The sequence below is a fragment of the Chamaea fasciata genome, unplaced genomic scaffold, assembly GCF_029207755.1.
Source record: "Chamaea fasciata isolate MVZ Bird 193981 ecotype frontalis unplaced genomic scaffold, bChaFas1.0.hap1 SCAF_3, whole genome shotgun sequence".
NCBI classification, from domain to species: Eukaryota; Metazoa; Chordata; class Aves; order Passeriformes; family Sylviidae; genus Chamaea; species Chamaea fasciata.
Genome location: NW_027094088.1, coordinates 85,340,663 through 85,363,587, shown reverse-complemented (window position 1 = coordinate 85,363,587; position 22,925 = coordinate 85,340,663). Strand labels below are relative to the sequence as shown.

The 22,925-nt window shown below is 36.0% G+C and overlaps 1 protein-coding gene across 1 annotated transcript in view; it reads right to left on the bottom strand.

Moving 5' to 3' along the window:
* Window positions 1–820: 820 nt before the first annotated feature.
* LMBRD1 (LMBR1 domain containing 1) overlaps window positions 821–22,925 on the bottom strand; it is a 70,044-nt gene continuing 47,939 nt past the window's right edge. Inside the window, exons 10-16 of the mRNA XM_066179719.1 lie at window positions 21,202–21,266; window positions 20,345–20,447; window positions 19,108–19,212; window positions 17,737–17,886; window positions 12,333–12,408; window positions 1,958–2,049; window positions 821–1,799 (exon numbers count right to left, since the gene is read on the bottom strand). Coding sequence (XP_066035816.1) covers window positions 1,662–1,799; window positions 1,958–2,049; window positions 12,333–12,408; window positions 17,737–17,886; window positions 19,108–19,212; window positions 20,345–20,447; window positions 21,202–21,266 — 729 coding nt within the window. The 3' untranslated portion in view covers window positions 821–1,661. The remainder of the gene's footprint in view (window positions 1,800–1,957; window positions 2,050–12,332; window positions 12,409–17,736; window positions 17,887–19,107; window positions 19,213–20,344; window positions 20,448–21,201; window positions 21,267–22,925) is intronic.

The window sequence follows — 22,925 nt, the reverse complement described above, 5'->3', positions numbered from 1 at the left end:
TGAACTTCTTATAACTAATTCCTTGCAAGTTTCCCCAGTAGTCATGTCTAAATAATATTCAGCTAATTCTAGTCAGACAGCTCAGACTGCCTAGTCAAATTTCAGTATCTACTCTCAGTGTTTGAATACATTTCTGTCCTTTCAAATGTCACACTGGTAGCAAACCGATTGATTGATATTAGTTGAACAGACCTGACTGCATATTTTCAGCTTATGATCCACCTACAACACCAGGAGATGGGCTCAATGATCCATGTGGGTCCCTTCCAAGTCAGCTCATTCTGTGTGTGATTCTTCCACACTGCCACATCAGCATTTGTATTACTGAGGCAGCTGGCACAGGCAGCTTGTTAAAAGACATCAGGTTTTTCTGTCCCTATAGTCCAAACATCAGTTTCCTGTGTTCCTCCACTAATGACACAACTCACCTAAGACCTTCTCTAATACAGAATTAGGATTCAGAAGTTCCTGAGAGCCTGCTGTTCTGAAATACTGCAGAAAGTGGTAGACTGTTCTTGAATTAACTTTAGTGTATGCAAACATGAAAGCAGGACATAATATTAATAACTCTCCTACAGTCTAATAGCTATTTAACAATTAGTCTTATAAAAAAGACTACCTAATCACATTTTCAGGTGCTGGCATAGACTATAATGTCCCTTAGGTAGCACTAGAAGCATAAAAACCTGTCCTTGTAAACATTTTCTCTTTCAGAGTCTGCCAAAGGATATATGAAGATTTTTTTCATCCTCAGAAATTTGCTCACTAACTATATAGCTAAAATAGGATTAATTTACAAAGACAACACAAATGACAAAAATATTTCTGAACTGTGTTTATATAAACATATTGGCTTGTAAACAAATTGACAACATTTATTTTAAATATTGAAAGAACTTTAGACAATTTGCATTAAAGAGAAAAATAAGTTAAAATTAAACACATTTTAATAATTCCATTGGTTATGACTAGATCAGGCACCTGGAAGTTTCAGAACTGAACTGTACTAAAACACTGCAACAGTGCTGAATATTGTAATATACACTATGATTTCCTTTGAGAGTGCAACACCTCACAGTTACCTGAGGATTTCCATGGTAACTCAGCGGAGGTCACAGTATGAAAATGACGTATTTTTCACAGACTGGAAACTCACCATTTAAATAATATTTTTGGCATATTTTATTGGACAGTCTCTTGTTAACTATAGTTTTATACAGAAATCCCAGCAAAACTAATGCAAAAGTTAAGTCAAGTCCTTCTGAGAGTGTAGATTTCATCCAAATCTTTCCTGCAATATTGGCACTGTTTTGCAGGATTTTAGCTAGTTGTATTTATGAATAAAAAAATCCTACAAGTTAAGCATGAAAGTATTTAAGAAAACCTAAGAGAAAAGCATGGTGAATTAAGAAATAGTTACAACAGTTCATCAAATTATACATCAGAAGGTTACATATATGTTTAATCATAAAACAATATTTTCTGTATATTATTCAAAGTCAGCTTCAACATTTGTTCTCATTTAACAGTGATACTCAAAGCAATATTCAGGTTCTTTATCCCTTTAAGTGAGTACACTCATTTCATTTTACAGGTGCAAAGATGCTTATCTGGATAAGAGTTCCACGTGGGCATGACTCTCAACATAATTTTACATTTCTTCACCATGAAGGCAAAATGCTGTCAATAGTAACAGACGGTTCATCATCACTTGTATCTGAATCGTCATCATCTACTTCACCTTCAATGACTGATTTCTTGCCTTTGCAGCATGACACAATTAATCCAATTAAAAAGACCTGCAAATTTAAAGTAGAAAGTTACTGTTATTCAGTTCAGCGGCATCTAAGGGCAATATAAGTAAAACAAATTGTTGTGCAGTGATGCAAATGATGCAAGGACAACTACTGTAAATTATCCAACTTGATTCAGAGGCCTCCAAAATCCAAGTACTTACTGCAATGAATGCCCAGTTCCCAAAGTAATAGGCCGCACTGAAGAACCAGAATTTATGAAGAAAGAGGTACGTCCGAGTCACAATACACTGATCTAAATTGAAAGGAAATAGTACTGATCAACACATAACCAAAAAAATCAGCTAAATACCATATAGTAGGATAATATTTTAGCAGTTATGGAGAGTATTTAGCTCTGCAGAACAATTACACACTATTACATCTAATTTACTCTCCTGTACCAAGAAGGTATACAAAAGGGACACTTGTTACGGGAGAGCGACTGTGACAGGTTAACATGAAGCTACAAGTTACACAGGTAACCCCACTACTACTGGGAACAATTTCTCATGCAGATGTGTCAATTATTAACTAGAATCTGTCCAAAAGGGAACTCACTTGCCATTTCACATAAACCGCAGCCATATAAAGCCGATTCTGGATTAAAACACATTTCAGGACTACAAAAAAAGTCTCCCTACCAGGATTACATAAGCTTTGTAAAAAATCAAAAGTCAATTACATGTACACAAAAAACCTCCAACATATACTGGCTCTTTTGCCACCCAGATAACAGAAACCTTATTTGTACACAAGACCTGTCAGTACTGGTTAAACCATACTCCTCTAAAGCATGAATACTGAATATTTTCTCATGTGGCTGTATTTTTCTTCATTTCTAACTGGTAGATTTTAAAATTAAGAATCAAGTTTCCAAGGAATTTTCAACATGCAGACAGGGAGCATAAAGGCTTGTATAGGACACTGAACCTGTGACATTCAAGGGGTCATGCGAGAGGACGAAGAAAGAAACTTCATTAATCTCTCAAATACAAGGAAGGGCACACATGGAGTTCATGCTAAGGTAAAATATTTCCTGGTCGCTTTTTTTGAATCATTTATACTATGCTTACGATGTTTCAAACCCCACCTAAAGTCCATTTCACAGCAGGAATCTGTGTGCAAACATGTTGAACACTAGAGAAAGTAAGCAACCCAGAAACTGCCTGTTTGTCCCTCAGTTCAGACTCCAGGTTTGGAAATATTCCCCAGGTGCAGTTGAAGCAAAGATTTCCTGCATTCTAAAGTTGAGAGCGGCACACTACTTATATAGCTATATAGCTCACTTTAGCAGCCATCTAAGGAAGAAATGCTGGTGAAGATGCTTCATAATTGCAGATAATATTGTCAATACCATCTGCAGTTCTCCAGCTGGTTACTTGAATTAAAAAACAACTAAAAGACTTTCAGATGGTTCTTTATAATAATTGGATTAAATAGGTGATGATAAATATTTTGGAATAGTTTGACCTTCCAAGAATATTTCTATGCAATGTTATAAGAGCAGATAACTGAATTTTACCTATTGTTTCTGAACTAATGTTACTTAATAGGCTGACATGACATTTTTCATCAACTGATTGCTCCATATGACTCAATTTAGAGTAAGTTATAATAAGTAGCCTGAATTAAGATAGGTACTTGTTATCTAGAATGATCAATGTGAATATTAGATGTATCTTGATTAAAAGTACACACGGAAAGCTACCATGCCTCCAAGAGATATCTGCCTCCATTTAAAAAATACAACATATTCTATGTACATATGTAGTGCTAACCAAGGAACAAAGCCAAACAGCCAGGATTCAGGATAATTTTTTTTTTTAATAAAGAATAACAATTATTAATAGTCATTACTACCAGAAGAGTCAAGTATTTCTTGAGTCCACTAATGAAATTTTTCATTATGGTAAGAAACAGTTACACGTAATGTACTATTTTCAAATTAAGGCTTCTTCCAGGAGGTGAATTATCTAGTTTATGATGAATTACAATGGTAATTCTGTTCAAAGCCAAGTATTAAAGCCTAAAACAATTTTTTGCACTGAAAACCCAAACTATGAGAACTTACTGATGAAGTCTGTCTTTTATGCATCTCAAAACACAGTGAGCTTTCACAAAAGCATGTAGAAGGAAATAGTTTCTTAGGGAAGAGTTACAAATTGTTGTGAACAATGTAATTTATAAACATTGGCATTATTTGAAAGTCAATACTGTTCACTTGTTTTACCTCTTCATTTATCAACTAGACAATGAAACAGTTTACACCCTCTGTAAATCCATAGATCAAACTGGGGAGAAATAAAGAGCAGAGGTCCAACACACTAGATGGTCAGATTTAGGAATGGGTTCTTTTTCAAGCCCCTTGAAACAGTCCTCAAAGTTTAACAGAGACAGAAGCCCTGCACCTGGAACAAAGTGACACCATGCAATAGTGCAGGCTGAGGGTTGACCAGGCATAATGCAACTGTGGAGAAAGCAACCTCATCTCCCAGCAGACAAACAGAACATGTAGTTAGTTACCTGTGTTCATCTATAACTCAGAAATGTAGCTGAATATCAGGTTTCACTACCTGGAATGCAGCAAGTGAAGTCGACGAAACTGATCAATTCTGCTGTGACAAACTGCATCTGCAATGGTGCCATTTTGGGCTGCCCAGTACAAAAGCAGCTTTGACTTACTGAAGCAAATCTAGTGGAGGACCACTGCAACAGCTTACAGCACACAGCAGACAATGAAGATGTGTTCTTTCAGCTTGAAGTAAAGGTGTTTGCAAGTGTGTCTTACTGCTGCCTCTGCTATCTAGTGGGGGCTTACAAAGTATTAAATGAGATTCCTTCTAGACCTGCATAATAACAGCACAACAGATGACAGAGCTGCAGCAAGAAATGCACCTATTAAATAGTAGGAGAGGCAATCAGAATAGGTAAACATTGAAGCAGGGGGTCCCTCAGACATTCACAGCTGGATGGATGTGAGCAACCTGCTCTACTTGCTCCCTGCTGGGGCATTGGACCAGACTACCTCTTACGTCCTGTGTGTGATCAAAATCATTACATGAAGGTAGATATTGAGACAACACAAATCTAATATAACAATGGTAAATTTGGATGGGAAATTCCAAAGTGTGAATGTTATCCAAAGACAAATGAAATCTACATTCCCAGTTTCAAGCAGAACCTAGTTTTACTTAAATACACTCAAAACTACTTCCACAGGAAAAGCTGCATCCTTTCTGTGCTTGAACATCTAGGCACTGCAAAATTTCAGACTCTAAAAGTATTGAAGGCATAGCTTCAGGTATCCAAGAAGACTTATTTCATACAGCATTGCTGCCAATAAATCAGAAGCTTTGTTGCAAAAAGCAGCTGCTGCTTGAAGGTTCTAGGTATGGCTTTGGGCACAGATCAAACTGTTAAGACAAAGCAAGCTTCAGGAGTCTCTACAGGAGGATATTAACAGGTATATTAAAAATTTTTCCCATTTTGTACCTGTAATCTCACAACCTAACATCTCGATCAATATTTCATAGTGTAAGGTCACTCAAGTGCTTCCAAAGTCCACAGAAATTCATGTTAAAGATTGTATTTCACATATCACTTCCACTTTTCTATGGAAAAAGATTCATAGAATGGCAGCAACAGCTGTCCTGGCCACAAATACAGGATTTCTTTCTTTCCTTGTTGGCTAAACAGCAAAGAATAATTAGGTTCTTGACTGACCCTTACTCATTAGTTTCTACAAGTGTTTTTTTATATATTATTTGAGCATATCCCCACTTATTCCATATTCTTCTCTGCTGTGATATATATATATATATATATATATATATATATATGCACACACACACAGAATTAATAGCAGCCTCATTCAGCTGTTGAGGCTGTCTTTGCACTTGATAATCGAGCCCCTCCACTGCAGCTACTTCTCCAGTTTCACAAGCTAAAATTAATCTCCTAAACAAAGCTTTTCAGCTTTTGGATTGTGGCATCCCATACCAGTTATCTTTCTCTCAGCTAACTTCTCCCAGAAATTGCTAAAATTTCAATTCAACCCTCACTCAGCTTTCACGATAATACAAGTATGAAACAGCTTCAGCACCACTTGCTTCAAGGTTAGCTTTGCAATAAAATTACACATTTGATCCCTTATCAGACTGAAAAGCATATTGGAACACATACTACTCACATATAGCAGGGATGTGCAAATATTTCCCGACTGGTTGTATATAGCTACAATAACTCCCCACTTAGAGATGTGACTCACTAAGCTTCCAACACTTCAAGCTGACAGCACTATGAAGTACTACAGTGCACTACAGAAGCATGAGTATCGAATCACTCAGATGTTAAACAACAGTTTGCAGCTATCTAAAACCTTCTAAAATCTAGGTCTAACATACAAGCAAAAAAAAGCCGCCTGCTGTTTCATCCCAGTTGTCTGGCTTTGGTGCAGGATTTTTCTGCTTAGCTGGAAGTGGTAATGAGATGGCACCTAAATTAGACCTGTAGAGAGCAGAAGTCTAGCCAGGTAAAAGTCTAGCTCAAAATGCTACCTTATTCAGCAGAAGCTGCTCAGTAGGTCTGGAATCAAATCCTGACTTTTAGCAGGCTAAGGAGGAGCCAGAAACCTAGAAACCAGGAACTAATGAAGCACCTGGAAAAGTTATTTGGGACAAGTTATTTACAAAGCAAACTTTTTTCAGTGCTTCAAGCTACAGGTAAGTTGTGTATGATACTTCTCATGGTCTATCTGCAAATCAAACACAACTTGATATGAAAGTAGACAGACAGAAAAATTATGTAATTGATGTGAATCTGTCTTGTTTTATAACAAATAGTCAGATCTGATTTTGTAACAAAAAGTTGCAAGTCCTGATAACCAATAGGTATTTGCAGTTATTTTACAGTACATGAACAACTGCAGCAGACACAAAACTTCTTGATGATAATTACCCATTAAGAATGTTTACATTAAATGGCTTGAGAATTTTCACCTCCCATCAGTGCTAGCAGGGCTTTAAGGAGACTTCCAGTAAGATCCTCCAAGACTGTGTGCCAAAACAAGAAAAATATCACTAATCAAAGTTTCTAAAGGATAAATAATAAAAATAATGTCTTATTGAGTGATCTGGGTGTCACATTTTTTCTCCAACAGTCAAATTTAAATGAAGTGATATGTATGAACAGGATTCGCATTTACGTATGAATGAAGAATTTAGCTGTAGAAAAAGGCTCTGGATCTTACAATCAAGCACTAACCAGCTTTAGCTAAACATAGCAAGAATTTTCACTACTTTATTCTATAGGTTCAGAGAACCTGTTGGTCCTTTTTTGGCCATTTTATATTTGGAGTTCATCCTTGCACAGTTTTGGCATTATAATGCAAAATTTCACCCAGCTTTAAGGTTTCTATTTCACTTTGGTTACAGAGAATCTGTGAGAGTGCCAAGATTTGCATGTATTAACGGACTAGGTGAAAAACATTTAATGAGATTTGAAGAGCTAAACCTGTTAATCTCAAATCTCATTTTTTCACAAGTTTAAAGGATGACTTGATTTTAATGTTTATTAAGTACCTTCAAGTGAGGAAAATACTAATGCTACAAGTCCATGTATAAAGTGAAACGGTACAGCATTAGCCAGCCAAAAGCTAAATCTGAAGCCACTTTAATTCCAAAGAGATAATGCCCAGCTTCTATAAGGAAAGAATAAACCATTGGATCAGCTTGCTGATGGAAAAAAGTGTTCTCAGTGCTTTCCTTGCTAGTAGAAACATTGAAACTTTGCAACTTTGAAACACTGTGTACAATTCAGGTTAATTACAAGCACTAGCCACATGGGTTTAAAAACAAGCTGTAATTGTCATCTGAGGCCTTTGAATTGCCACCTTAAACCTGAAGTTCTTCAAGAGGCATTTTCTGAGTCTCCCTTGAAAGCGTTATTTTTAAGTAACCAGATGCAAACAATTCTTATTATAAAGATATAGCCAGTGATAAACAAAGGCAGTACTCTAGGGATGAACAGAGATTCAAAACCCTACAAAGGAAGCAGCAGAGAGCATAACCTATTCTTTTCATTCTTATCAAAACCTACTCCTCTAGGAAAAACAATTGTGGGAATTACACCTGCATGTCAGTGAACAATGTAGTGTAAAAAGACATTTATAGCATTCTTAGCTGCTCATATTGTTTACAGGTGCTGAACAGGGCTTTCTGTGCTCAGACATGCACCACTGTGATTATCCAAATGGAGTTCTTATGGTTATAGAGGACTTCAAAATAGTTAGGTGTAAGTCTAGATTCAGGATAAAGTACTTGTAAGGTCATACACAAAGCAACAGGAAAACGGAAAGTACTCACTAAAATCCTTACTTTATGTAAAGCATTTTGTAACTTCTCAAATTAATTAATTTAGAACAACAGCTTGGAAGTGGTAACCTACAGTCATAAAACTCTTCATACAAAATCACTAATATTGAGGATTCTGAGCAACTTGTTTGTGGTTTCCCTCTGCATGTTTCCTGCCTTTCTCTAGAAGAGAAACAGAATATGCTCCTGTTTTGGCATTTGTATTTGATCCCCCAGCTTGAGTAATGTCCATATCTAGTCTTTATTCAGGCAAAAATAAAGCCTGAAGTCCTGAACTTTTTGACTTCTAGCTAGTTAGTGCATCTCAGAAAGCAGCACAGATAAATTAGCACAGTAAATCCTCATTTCAAAGCCTTAGAAATGAGATTATTTTTTCTCACCTCACATGTAGTCCCAAGTCAGCACAGGTCTATGAAAAAGGCCTAGCAGATGAACTGTACCCAGCATGTAACAGGCCTTGGGCAAGGCTCATTTCCTCAATGAAATAAGAGAATCCAAGGGGAATTCAGAGCAAGTTATGCATTTAAAGTGAGTGATGCCTAAAAACTAGATCTTTTAATCTAGAAAGAGGCAAACAGCGTTTATCAGATCTCACAATTCAGGCTTGCAGCTGAGTCATTGCTCATTTACATTAAACCCCATTAACCTGTTAAGCTAAACCTATACCAAGTTTTCAACACGAGTCCTGCTGCAAGAGTCTTAATCACATAATCGAACTTCTTTGCTTTACCTTATGCTCAGTCGAATTGTGGACCCAACATTTCAGCTGTCATTAGCCCTTGAAAAGTCATCAAATGATACTTTTGCCCAACTGTCCTGACCACTGAAAACTAAAGCTTGTTTTGCCTATAACAGATATATTAAACTTACTGCCCCCAGAAGACTTTTTAAGTTAACCAGAACTTTTTGTGCAAGACATTTAAGTAAAAAAAAAAAGTACTTTGACTTATAAGATGTATCCTGCTCTATTATTTTTTGCCTTCTTTTCTGTTTCATATAGTTACACTATTATGGCCCTTATCTGAGTATAAAACAGATTTACCTCCTGCATATCAAGAGTAAATAGAGACAAGCTTTTCTGAATGAAAGCAGATATCAGTGCTAAAACCCCACAAATTATAGATCTCACTATAAATACTCGAGAATGTGTTTTTTGTAAGACTGCATTTTAACTGCCTTGTGTTTCTCCAGGAAGTGAAATTGTCCTTTGGATCAAACCAAACATTAGTTTGAAACATATCTACAGGACACACTGCCCAATAAAGCCTGAAGTATTAGCTGTTACAACCTGATCAGGTCTCTTCTAGCATCACAGAAAGAAAAAAAATAATTTACTTAGTAACAGTAAGTAGAGATCATATCTCCAATACCTGAGCATTTAATAAGACAACAGATTGCCATAAACTTATTTATCAGCACAGCCATTAAGACGTCATTGCTTGTTTTATGTTTAAGGAAAAACACCTGTTAGAAGTAAATCAATTTAATAGGAACAAAATTAATTGAGGAAACAAATCAATGTTTGCATTTAGTTACAGTTCACGGGTTTACATAAAACCCTAGTACCAAAGAAAGTAATTCAACCCGCAAGTGCGTGACCAACCTTTATCCTAAAGTTATTTGCATCTATTTTTTGCCCATGTCTAATATCCTTAAAAATAAGAGAAATTGTATTTAGAACTTAAGTTCCTACCTTTGAAATAAATCTGACTTGTCAGGATGCTCTGTCTGATCACAGAAAAGAGTAGTGTCTGCTTTATTTCATTAGTTTTGTTACCCGCTATTAAAAATGGCAGGTATTCCAAGGTAAGGATTACATTTCCAGTTTTTAAAACTGACTGGATGAAACAATCATTAAAACATTTTCACTTATGCAACTTTTTTTTTTAAGTTGATGATTACAAAATAAATTTTTCTTTCCTTTATAAAAACACATGAATGGCCCGAATGTATCATCTACAGTTAATACAACTCCAGTTAAGCCTTTTGATCACACTGATATTCCCATTTAAGAAATATCCATCCATCTTCTACTTATACTAGTTTAGCACAGAACAGCATAGTATAGAACTAGTATAGAACAGCATATCAACATCTTCTCTACCGCTTCTATTAAGAAAGGAGACCATGACTCAGACATAGCCACCGCAGCAACATGATGATGACAAACCAAAGCCAGCATTTACACAGACCAACTTGTATTCAGTGCATCAGAAGACTAGTTTTAAGCATCAGCATATTGTTTCCATTGATCAAAGTAAATTAAGAAAGAAAATAATGTAAAGTATTAAAAATATTTTAAAAAAATTCAAGTATGGGTTTAAAGTTTATTTAAATCTAATCCCAGTTGCTATAACTAAGCAAAGTCTGAGGAAATCAGACTATTTTAATTTCTCTCACAAAGGTCAAGACTAACAAACTTACCAATGCCAGTCAGTACATTCTGCTATCAGCAGATACTGGCCAAGTCAAGAAGCTGCTTACAAGAAACAAAGATCTGTGCAACTTGGACAAAAGCAATCTCCTTTTGAAAGGCAACACATTTGCTCTTCTAAATTTTGCCAGAGTTTCTAATTTTAATCACAACAACAGAGCATCTTAAACATGAATTGAGCAATTCTATTTGTCAACTTCAAACTGCATTAAGTCTAAAAATGACAATCAAAAAATGGATGTATGATTTAAAGTACGGAGGAAAGCAGGAAAAAAAAAATCTTTCACCCTTGGGAAATGCTATGAACCACCAGGAATGAGGCTAACACATATACTAAATTTGAAGATAAGCATAAAGACAAGGGAAGTGCCCTCCAGAAGAGACCTGGCTTTACAGGCTAGGAACAAAGAACTAACAGTCCAGTTACCTCCACTAGTACAAAAATAAATTAGGTTTTATATTTTCCAATAACAAAAGTAGAGAAAACTGAGTGGCTATTAAGAACTTCTAGCAGCAATCAAAAAATTAGGTGTTAGAGAATACTGATAGCAAGAGGATAATACAGGACAACTACATATCTTTCCTAACAATTAACTAATACTGTCAAGCATTTTCATAAGGATAGAAATGCACACACAGTATAAGTGCTGCTCATACAAAGGAGCAGAAAGTTGGCCACAGTAAGAACAATTGAAGGCTCGGGTTTGAAAAAATCTGGACCACTCTGAAGGCTATAAATCATGCTGAAATCAGTGTTAGCAATCAATATGATTGTGACCTTAAAGAGTACTATCAGTATGGCAACGGTTTCTGCAATTCAAACTGTGAAAAAACTGTTTATATGCAGAGGGAAAGGAAGTGTAAAGTAAGACTGCAAAAAATAAAACCAGCATGATTTCAATTAGCTTGGTTATTTTAATGAAACCAAGCTAAAACTCATTCACAGCCTTACTCAAGTTTCACAGAGGAATAAGCACTAAATAAAATGTTACCAGGCTCTCTCTCAAAAAAAGAAAAAAAAATCAACAGTAAGGCCTGCACAGACACAAAGTCAATGAACATTCCAGTATTATACATCTGCTTTCTAGTAACTACTCCACTCCATTCACTCCAGAATATCCGTAATACATCTTCTGCCCAAATAATAGTCAAAAAGGGGATATTTAGTAATACAGCTGAGAAAATTGATCATTCCCTATAATTTCCAGCACAACTCTAAGAGAATTAGAGAAAACCAGTCTAAGATTTCTAGTTCTACTGGTACTGCTGCTCATGAAAGAGCCCACGTTTACACCTCATTAAAAATTATGTAATTCTCTTATCTGTAGGTTTCCACTGAGAATCTCAAGTTCCACTGAGAAGCTCAGACCTTAGTTTTCCTGAGTACATTGAGAAACCAAACAGAATACTTGTCCACGTGTTTGTATGATAAACATACACAGTGAAGTGCACTTTCAATGCTAAGCTATTCACCAGCTGGGGTTTATTTTTAAGATCTTTTACATACACATTAAAGCAAATGTGAGATTTTAAAGTTAACCAGAATGTTTTGTTACCCATGGTTTCTACTAAAAATAGTCATTCCTTCAAATGAATAAAGTAAGCTTTAACTTAACTATACCTCAAAGCTTCATTTTAGGCAAATGGAAGCCATGAAGACAGATTAAGCTGCTTATTACAGCTGAGCATGCACCTATAGCACTGGAAATACAAGAAACAAATTCATCTTACCTTCAGGTGCATCTGCATCACAGTCTTTAGACACAAGTGTCACATTCCCTGGCTGACCATCAATTGTCTTATTACTCTGCATTATAAACACGGAAAATTAGTACATTGGTGTACCAGCAGCGGTCTTCCACAGACAATGATAGTGCAGAAATCAAATATATTTTCCAGTGAATTAATTAAAATAAAAACTTAAGCAATTCTCTTAGAATGTTCAGAAGTATTATTTTTATACAGCATATGCAGAGTAACCTGTGAGCAGTAAAACATGAACATTTCTAAGTATGATTTCATTAACAAAAATATTAATAGCTTGTGCACTTTTTGAAGACTTGTAAAAAATATACTTGGGCTCTGAAATTAAACCTTTTAACTGTGCATAAAATTAATTCGAAAATCAACTTTGGTGATGAAGACACCACAAAAGTGTTAGGATTGATAATGATAATGAATACAGTATACTTCTAGTCTAAAAAAGCCGGATAGTAGCACACAACATACTTGGACCACCAGAGTGGAAGAAGAGAACTTATGCTTAAGTGAACTATTGAAAACCCAAAGGTACCTGCTTAAATATCCCAAATCTTTGGAAAACTGAGCCCTTCAGGGAACAGGAACTCTGTGTTCCACATTTTTGAACAATCAGTAAATAATTTTAGCAGAGTTCAATGTAAATCCTTTGCACTATATTGATTTTTTTATACCCTGATTCACTTTAAAGGGTCCATTACCTACTGTACTTACTTGCACCCTCATGATTTCCTAAGTAGAAAACCCTCTAAAGAAATCAGAAGACTCAACACCTTTTCTTCAGATGGAAAAAAGTTCCTTAAAACATACCAGCAATCAAGTACAAGCTGGCACATAAAATTAAGCTCCAAAAACTTAATGGAAGAAGTTTACCAATATTAAGCAAATTCAGTTTTCACTTTCAACAACCAACCAAAACAACTCAATGTCTATCTGAAAAAGTAGAAATTCGTCCATGCAGTTAATTTTGCTTCATGCAAGGCCATGAAAATGGGGAGACTGCCTTTAAAACAGATTGAAAAGGAAAATGACTTAGTCACAGGGATCAGGAACAAAAGAGAATGTGTAGTCAAAACGACAGGGTAAGAACAGAACACCTGAAATTTCAATTGTTCAGTGTACATTTAGCAGTTTCCCATCTCCAGAATGTAATCCAGCTGGCTGTCACTATTCCAGCTTACACTGCTCAGTCATAGCAAGCACTTCTTTCAAAAGAACAGTATCATACCCTGTAAACTTCCATGGGACACACAAAAAGCACAAAACAATCACAACACAGCCATTTCAAAGTTTTGCCTTCCTTATCTATATTCACTTTAACATATTAGCAGGATTTTAAATACAACAATGTCTAGACCTATGGGCTTTCTTTGACAACATGTATGCTTTTTTCCAGGTCTTATATCACTGTTTTCCATGAACATTCCAATAATTTAAGACATTTTTAGTAGGAGTATTGGCAAAGTAAAACTTTGGTGTTCTGTTACCCCATCTACTCCAAGGCTTGAAAGCAGGATGCACCAAGGCCAAGCATGAGACAAGACCACGGACAGTAACTCAGTATGTGTGCTTCCAGAGCTGACACATTTTGGACATTTCAGAAAATAGTAAGCTATTATGTAAAGGGTTAGGATACAACCTGTTACACCTACATAATTAGTTTCTGCTTATGTTAAGGATCAAGAACTTGAAAAGATCTGTTTCCACACTTAGCCATCTAAGAGATAGTACTTCTGGATTCCTGCTGCTGACAATGAAGACACTCTGGGTTCTGCAATTTAGCTCCATTCCTCCAAATTATCCAAGTGACGACTGAAGAAAGGAAGTGATCACTGCTGTTCTGGTCCCCTACCAGGGAAAAGTATCCATGTTGCTTATGGCAAGTACTGGCTTTTTAATTCCTGTCTGGGTCAATCAAGTCTTAAAGGTCCACTGAGTACAAATATCAGCAAGCAGTGGTCTTTCTTTCAGACAAAGGCAAAATAACCCTTGGCCTTACTGAACAGTAACAGGAATTACACCTTAAGTACAGAGGAAGTTATGCTTTTGCTAGAAAGCTAAGAAGGTGGCCTGGATGTGGATACAGTTCCCTCTTTGTGAAAGGTTATGAAAAAACACATTGCTGATTAACAGATGTGACAAATTGCTTCAAGAGGTGAAACCAAGCTATTCTTGGGGTCTGAAAAGCTATGAAAGTTGAACAAATTCCTACAGAGGGATTTGGTTGCTTTGGGCACAATATCCAGAAGAAATTTTCAAAGGTTTCCTACAGACACCGCAGCTGAAGACACTTAATGAATTGGGGTCACATGCTCTGAACACACCAGTGCTCAGAGTTAATAAAGCAAGTAGCCCAGGTCTAGTTAATGTTAATTGCCTCACAAAAGCTCCACTTTTATACACCTCTTCAGTTAAAAGGAAAAGTTACTAGCACTCCCAAATTAAAAGCTCTTGCCAAGAGTTACGGTCTCCAAAGGAAACAGTTCAAGATTCAAACAGGAATCTAACCTATCCCATGCATTACTATAGACTGTGATAACAATTAAGTTTGACACATTACTAGATTTGGAATTACTGTAGAGCAAAACAAAGGGGGAAGTACCCCTTTTACACAGTCTATGAGTCACCATACTGTCATACAGATGTTTATCAGCCCACCAATCCACTAAGCTTTCCTGGAATAATGCTCACTTCTTACTTGGGTCTTATACACTGTTGGTTACCAGTATTGTTAGTCTAAAAGGATGAAATCAACTGTATCATGAGAGCACAATGAAAACCTGAACTGTCAAAGTGAGCTGGTGCATAGGGTTCTCTTCATCAGGAAGCTTGCTATGTCTAATTCACTTGCCCTGCTCCTGGTTATGTTCCTGGACACTCCTAAATCCATAATCACCAATTCATAATTCTCAAGAACCTCTTCATTGCTACATCCACAGAAAAATATCTTGCTTCTCTTCATTCCCAGACTCCATCTCTCCTCACTTAAAAACATCAAAATTTAACATCCAGTTACCAAGGTAGTTCGACACAGAAAATGTTTCTGGTACATTGTGAAATACTCTTTGAGAGGATGTTTTCATAAAACCTTTTATCTATTTGGTATATCAGAGAAGTCAGATGTAATTCACCAGCATATTCTTTGTGCCTTATGTTATTTCAACAATAAAACCAATTTCTACTCAAATTATATTATGCACTTTAAACACAGCTCTTTGAATTGAGACATAAGCTGAAGCAACCAGGCCATATCTTGACCACAACATTTTTGAATCCTTTAAAAAGAAACTTACAGCTCTACTCAAGCATTCGAGCTAATCCTTCTTGCAGTGCTGACCAGGATTATATTGCAATAGCCAAAAGAATGACAAGAGCCTTCTTACTGCTGTACTTTATTCTCTTGACCCATTTTCCTTATAAATTATGTATTTATCTTCAGATACCTCTTGTCATAAACAGCTAACATCCAAGTGTTTTTTCAGTCTTAATCCTTCTGTATATTCTGTCCCCCTTAATATACACACACATTTTATTTTATTCATAAAGCAAAACAAACTGCTAGCCACAGCCTTCATTACTTGTTTTTCTCTTCAAATCTTCCATGCTATCTACAAACTTTATCACAAAGGATTCCCTACTCAGGTCATAGCAAGGCTTAAAGACTAGTTCAGCAGGACCCATAATGGAATTTTTCTTCCCACTCTTACACCCACATTGGTTCTGCTCTGTAATTGGAGGCATACAATCATTCTACAACATAAAAAAAAAAACCAAACTGTCTTTTGCAGGGACTTGAGCTCATAACTAATTCAGATACAGCTATACGATGTTGCTACATAAACAGTTACTAACCATGCCAGAAGTTCTATGTGAACGCACCTAAACTGACTTTCATCCTAGTTTCATGCTGCTACTATCCTAATTCTGACAAGTGGAGCCAATTTATACACGTTTATTTTGTGTTAGCCATATTTAGCATAAAATCTAATAAAATGCATTACACTTCCTAAATACCAAATATTCAAATCCCCTACAGTGATTCTATTACTGTGTTTGGATTGGTATCAGGATGACCAATTGCCCATTACCAGATAATTCAAATGTAAATACAGCAGTAAAGTAGCATTTACTGAGACCTCTATTTCCTGCAGTGACAATCCTACCACACCAACACATTTAAGTTAAGCAAGTTCCTCTTTTCTAGCCTATTTAACACTACTCCAATTTCAATTTCTCCTTGTAATCCTTTTGCCCAAGTAGTCACCGTTTAACCTAAGAATTGACAGTAATAAGTTACAAAATTTACTAAATAGTTGCAGCTGAAGGAAATGAGCAGGTGTTTCATTTGTAAAGCAGCTGAGTGCTCCTCCAACAGGAACAGCCTCTTAGAGAAATACAGAGCAATTCCAAAAGCTCAAAGCAGCATCCTATCACTGCAATCTCATTTACATCCTTTCTTTTGACCACTCCAGCTCAACTGCTTTGTCTTTGTGAAACTTAAATATCAAACACCAACCAAGGGATCTTGACTTCACTGTGTCTGAATAAGCAACCAGTTCATGACCTGGTTAAGTTGTCTATATTTGAAAGATCAGATCTAATGAAGTCTACCCCTGTAAGATACCAAACCTGAATAAACAGCCACCAATGAAACCTCTGAAGATGCTTCTGATACGCAACTTTGAACTTCTCCACAAATATGCAGGCTGCCACTCAAACTAAGATGTAATACAATGATTTAATACTTCAAGTAGAGAAAATGAAAGACTCAAAAAATCAAAATACTGAAATACAGAAAAGTACAATAACAAAAGCAGAGACTAAATTTTAGCTGCTTAATTCTGTAGACAATTTTACAGTGCAAGAACCGCATGGAGTTGCATGAAGTGGGACAGTCCAAAGTGCCTGAAATGTGATGAATCTGCACACACCTAGCTCCACTCAGATTATTATTTTCTGCTGTACCAAGTTATCTTTCATTTACATAAACATGCACATGAAAATCATCAACTTGTAATCAAGTATTGATTTAATTCTGTACAAAGCCTTACACATTCAAAATAATCCCCACTGCAGTCACTCAGCAACCTAAGCAGACCAGTACAAAATCTAGTGGAAGCAAATAATTGTCTTATTAGAAGGAGTAAAACAAACCTCAGTTTCACAAAGGCTTGAGATGACCTAGAAATTAATTTGTGTAATATATAGTGCAATCCACTTCTGGCTTGTGTATTACCAAGACCTACAAGTATTTTAAAAACTACCTACCAAAGTCTCTTTTAAAACTGAAAATGTGTCTGACTTTCAAAGTTTCTGTAAACAGTACATTTTTAATGCAGAAAATAAATTTGAAACAGAAAAAAGGAATGCATCTCACCTGCACCAGGTATTTCTGGCTTCCATACATTACATACTGTGGGGCAAGACTGTAAATCATGTAACTTGTATGAAGAACTATCAACAGGAGTATCATGCAGAGAAATAAGAGTGCTTGAGGTCGAGTTTTTCCTCGTCTGATTTTATAAAGCTAAAATCAGAAAAAAAAATTAACACAATGAAATCTCTTTTTTTCCTGAAGGCATTAAAAAACCTCTTTAGTTCAAATAACTTTTAATTCTACTTCCAGAAGTGGGAGGTTGCTACAATTATCTTCTGGCAACTTAATTCCAGTGGTTCAAAGCAGGTTTTCAAAGCACAGTTATTTAACCAAATTAAGTTCTATTTGTATTGATGGCCCAAAACATTTATATGCTAGCATTTAGTTTAAATTGCCTGTCACACCTATAGGAAATTGCATTGGTTTACTGAAGAATATTGTGTCCTTTGCTCAAAGTGGGGTGTCATCTATCACTGTACACCTAATCAGACCTAGAAACAGAGGATGGAGTTATGAGAGAGCATTTCCAGGCTCTGAGTAAAATGACACACCATATGGTAGCATCTTGTCCATTTAGCACTGCAGGGAACAACATAATCCTTCCTTGCTGTCCTGTAGACGCCACTCTACTAATTTCCAAGGGTTCAACCTGAGTACCATGTTAGGGTAAAGAAGCTGGCAGCTGAGGGGGAAATGACAGCACCAAAACCGACAACTAATCTCTCAACTCATTTCAAAGACTGATGGTCACTGTTCACAATTCTGGAGTGTCACCACATGAAAACGTGACAATTTTAAAGGAAAACAAGGCACATTAGCAGGGAAATATTTAACCAAGTATTAGAGGCATGAATGTCATGCCATAGGATACAAAGCTGCTTGAATACAGTAATGTATTATTTGCATAATATTTAGATAGCCCTATCACCACTGCACTGTCTTCTCTCTTATGGAGCTAAGCACTCTTGTCACACAGATGGTAATTTAAGAACCTCTGACTACATGCCACATTATAGATTTTGACCATAAAGTTGAGTACTTCAAATATACCAATAATATGGCTTTAACTTAAAGAAGTCAGAGGCTAAAGGGACACTGATTAAACACTTGAACGAGTCAGCTGACCCTATTGTTCAAATTAAAACATCAGTGTTAGTGACTTGGCAAAGTCTGATAACTTGGTAAACTTAAATACCTTTCAAAAGCAGCGCAAATTGTACAATAGGTTTTTAACACTATATTAGGCATACAGACAATGCTATTGGCAACATCCCATATTTATGAAGCAATACAAAAATATTAAATATATTCAAGAGTGCATATTTGTTAAATATCTGAGTATTACAAACTAAACTCTCAGGTTATATTTACCCTTGTCCAGAAAAACCATATTCCCATATTTCGAATCCCTGCCATTGAAGTGAAGATAAAGTACATGACAATGGTTGTGATAAGAATATAATCAAGTGGAAAAACCTAAAACAAGAACACAAGAAGTTAAAAAGACAAGGAAAAAAGCTCTTCTCCCACTCAAAACTTAGTAGCTTTTACTTTTATAGCTTGTATCTGAGGTAGTCAGAGTCCTGTTTTAAAGTTTTTCATAGCTGACTCCAAATATAGCTAACATAGCTTGCTGCTAATAGAGCTTAGACAGTTTGGGAAAGCACTAAGCATTTTTATTAATTTAAGATTAGCAAATTAAGCAAATTTATTAATTTGCCTTAATTTTTAGGTGTTATACATTTTTAGACCAAGAAATAGTTAATTATTTTAAATGTGCCCACAGAATGACAAGTCCACAGTGGCAACAATTTTAGGACTGCATATTTGTGACTATTTTTCTGATCATATCTGCATACAGAACTTGATTTTTATATCTACATTATTAAAAGCTTGAGATAATATCGTGGCTAAACACTACTTTTCTCAGTGAACTACAAGCTCAGATATTCAATAGTTTTAAAATTTCCATGGGGAAGCAATGCATGTGCTGACCCATTATACCAACAATACAGGAATAACTCAACTGGCAGGGGGAATTAAGCACTAGCTTAATATTAAAGCTTTCCTTTTTTTCAGTTTACCCATGACAAACTCATTTGTATGCGTACTTGTTCCCTTCCAACTCTACTGAACTTAACTGATGTATGTTTTTATGTTGGGTTTGCTTCCAAGACTAATGCCTCGCTGTAACATACCCAATGTAGCATATTTTTCAATGTGCTATGTATAAAAAAGTGAAAAATTGCATTTACTTCATTAAAAAGGCCTAAGAAATCAAGTACATCAACTAGAATATATGTACAAGATGGAACAGAGTTGCTTTTATTCTGTGCATAGTAACTAGAAATGCTGTCATTTTCTGGTGCCACTCTATTCTCATCACATCAAGACCAGTTTCAAGCACCACCTTCCTTGCCCAAACTAGATTCCATTCACCCAAGATTTTCATATCAGTAATTAATAACTAAAAAATTATTAAGGAAGTTGCCTTGCTTTTACTGAACACACATTTAGACAATGTTGTTTTAATGAATTACTTGGGGAGAAGTTTAAAAGAAAACAGAAGAGCATCCTTACATAAGTATATCACCACTTCTTTACTTACTCTTTGAAGAACTGGTAACAGCATATTCAACGGATTGGTCAGATTAGTTCCTAGAATTATAAATCCTGAGTTGAAGCCAGCCGAATGCAGAGCTTTGTCCAAACTGCAGTAATTAGAAAAACTGTGTAAGTACTGTGGTTCTCTCAGAGTTTTATCTTTAGTTTAATTTTAAAGGGCAGCTTCTAAAGAAAAAAAAACCAAACTGAACTGATCCCAGAGACTGACAGCTGCCTTACATCTACACAGACATGCTTTGCTTTACCACACTCACTGCACTTGTTCTTTGAAAAATATATTGATTTCTCCATCTCCTCAGCATTTTTGCTTTTCCCTAGTTTGGGTCATATAGCTTATCTTCCCAGTCTGAAAGATCAAAAATACCAATATTTGAGACCTCTGGTTAGTGTCAATCCACATTGAAATCTACCAGATCTGCAGGTGGCTGTATTGCTTTCAACACTATGAAACCATTCCAGTGTAACGCACATCAAAAGCGATTAAACGTGTCACTTACTGCAAGATTTTAAGCAACTGTTACACAGTCAAAGAAGTACCTGCAATAGGATTCATTCAAGCAAGCAGAATACTTCTGTAATCTGAATGAAACTTCCTGAACATATATGGTTAATTTCTCTGCTGAATTAGAATTGCTTTCTGCCTGAAACATGTTTTTTCTTCAGTTTGTTTGGGTACATTTTGCTCCATTTCAATATATACTATTATAATGAGAAGTGTAGCTCTACTGACAGAAATGTAACATTGAACAGAAGGGGGCTGAGGCAAACCACCCCAATTTTTATATTAGAGCAGAAACTAGGTAGTTTAAATGGTCAAGAAAAATGCTGAAACATACTTACTTTGACAAGAACAGAGAGACAGTGAAGAGCAATGCCACGATGATGAAGAATACTCCACACACAATCTGCAAATAAAAATTTTGAAGAATTTAACTGAAAGTCTTTGCAGTTGATGCAAGAAGTGAACACTTGCCTTCATTTCAATGACAAACGAATGGTCTTGGAGCACTTCAGAGCTTAAATACACTTGAAACAGTAACTTTTTGGTAAATACTTGAGAGAAGTGTTCACAAAACTTTTATCCTGTTAAACACAGTTTGTCAAGTACATCACATGCTCTAGCGTAATATACAAATGTACCCCGATGTCAAAAGTGACTTTAAGAAAAGAGATGACGCATTACACTTAATGAACATAGCGCTTAGCAGAATTCACAACCTGTATTCTCTATATTATGTGGAAAGCCTTAACTATGTACATGCATTTAGGTTTAATCAAAGAATTAGAGATTGATGACTTGACCACCTTCCAGGTGTGATCACCTTCCAACAGGAGGCAACCTGTGCACAGCTTACAAGGAAGATGATCTCACCCTTCCTGAGTAAAAGCTCCCTGCTGTAGCACCATTCTGAAATGCACAACGACCTAGTCACTTGGGAGTGATGAAAAACTCAACCAAGCCCAAATTCCAGGTCTTCATTAAAACACGGAAGAGAGTTTTTATTATGCCTACCAAATACAGCACTCGAGCCAGGAATTGATTCTCCAAGCTGTCTCAACCAGAACACCTCCTACTATTTTTCCTGGGTTATCAGCTAGATCAGGAAACTATTCTTCCTCCTTCTGACAGGTTTTCTCCCTCAAAATCTTTTTCCTCGGGAGCTTAGGGGATGACACCAAAGAAGAGAGCCCAGACAGGAAACCCATCCAGTTACAGTTCCAACAGTTTCAGTGTATTTTCCTAGAAACCCTAGCCATGGAATACAACCAGATAACTGCACTGAACTCCCCAAAACAACGTTTTCAGATTGCTAGACCTGAGACCTAGACAGTGTTATTTCAAAATTCTATATGCAGGAACACAATGCATGGACTTCCACATGAATGAGGGAGTTTCACAGTTTTTTCATTAGCCTCAAAACTTGGCACACAACCATAATGAAAAGGTTAAGAACTTTGTTACAGCTCCTCATTAAAGACACTCAGAGATACAATGCTATTATTGTTAATTAAATTCTGAAGATAAACTTCCATCTGCAAACTCTAACACAGTATTAGAACACCACTTATAAAACAATTCAAAATATATGTCTTATTAGATAGAGATTTAGAGACCAATATCAAGGTATTAAGTTTTGCATTTCCACATAATTAAATGTACTAAGATTTTACCTCTCCACAGAAAACTCCTACTAGGTATTAGCTGTATGGGAAATAGATATACAAAATCAATTGACACCAAGAATCTGAATCTCATAGTTCTTCACTACCTTCTTTCAGCTATAGTCACTAGACAGGTATTTGTATCTACTCTGGAATATGCTTGTCTTCTGAAGTGACATCAAACATATAGAAATTTTAGGGTTAGGGGTTTGCCTCCTATCCCTGCTCCCAGATCAGTCAAGCTAAACTATTTCATCTATGGATAATTCTGAAGTGTTACTAAGACAATCATGAAATTTCAGACTTAATTTACTCTGAGCAGAAATGATCCACAAACAGTTGGTACATGTTTAAAAAGCCTCAAAAATAACTTCTGAATTGTTAATATTCACCCTGTAGAC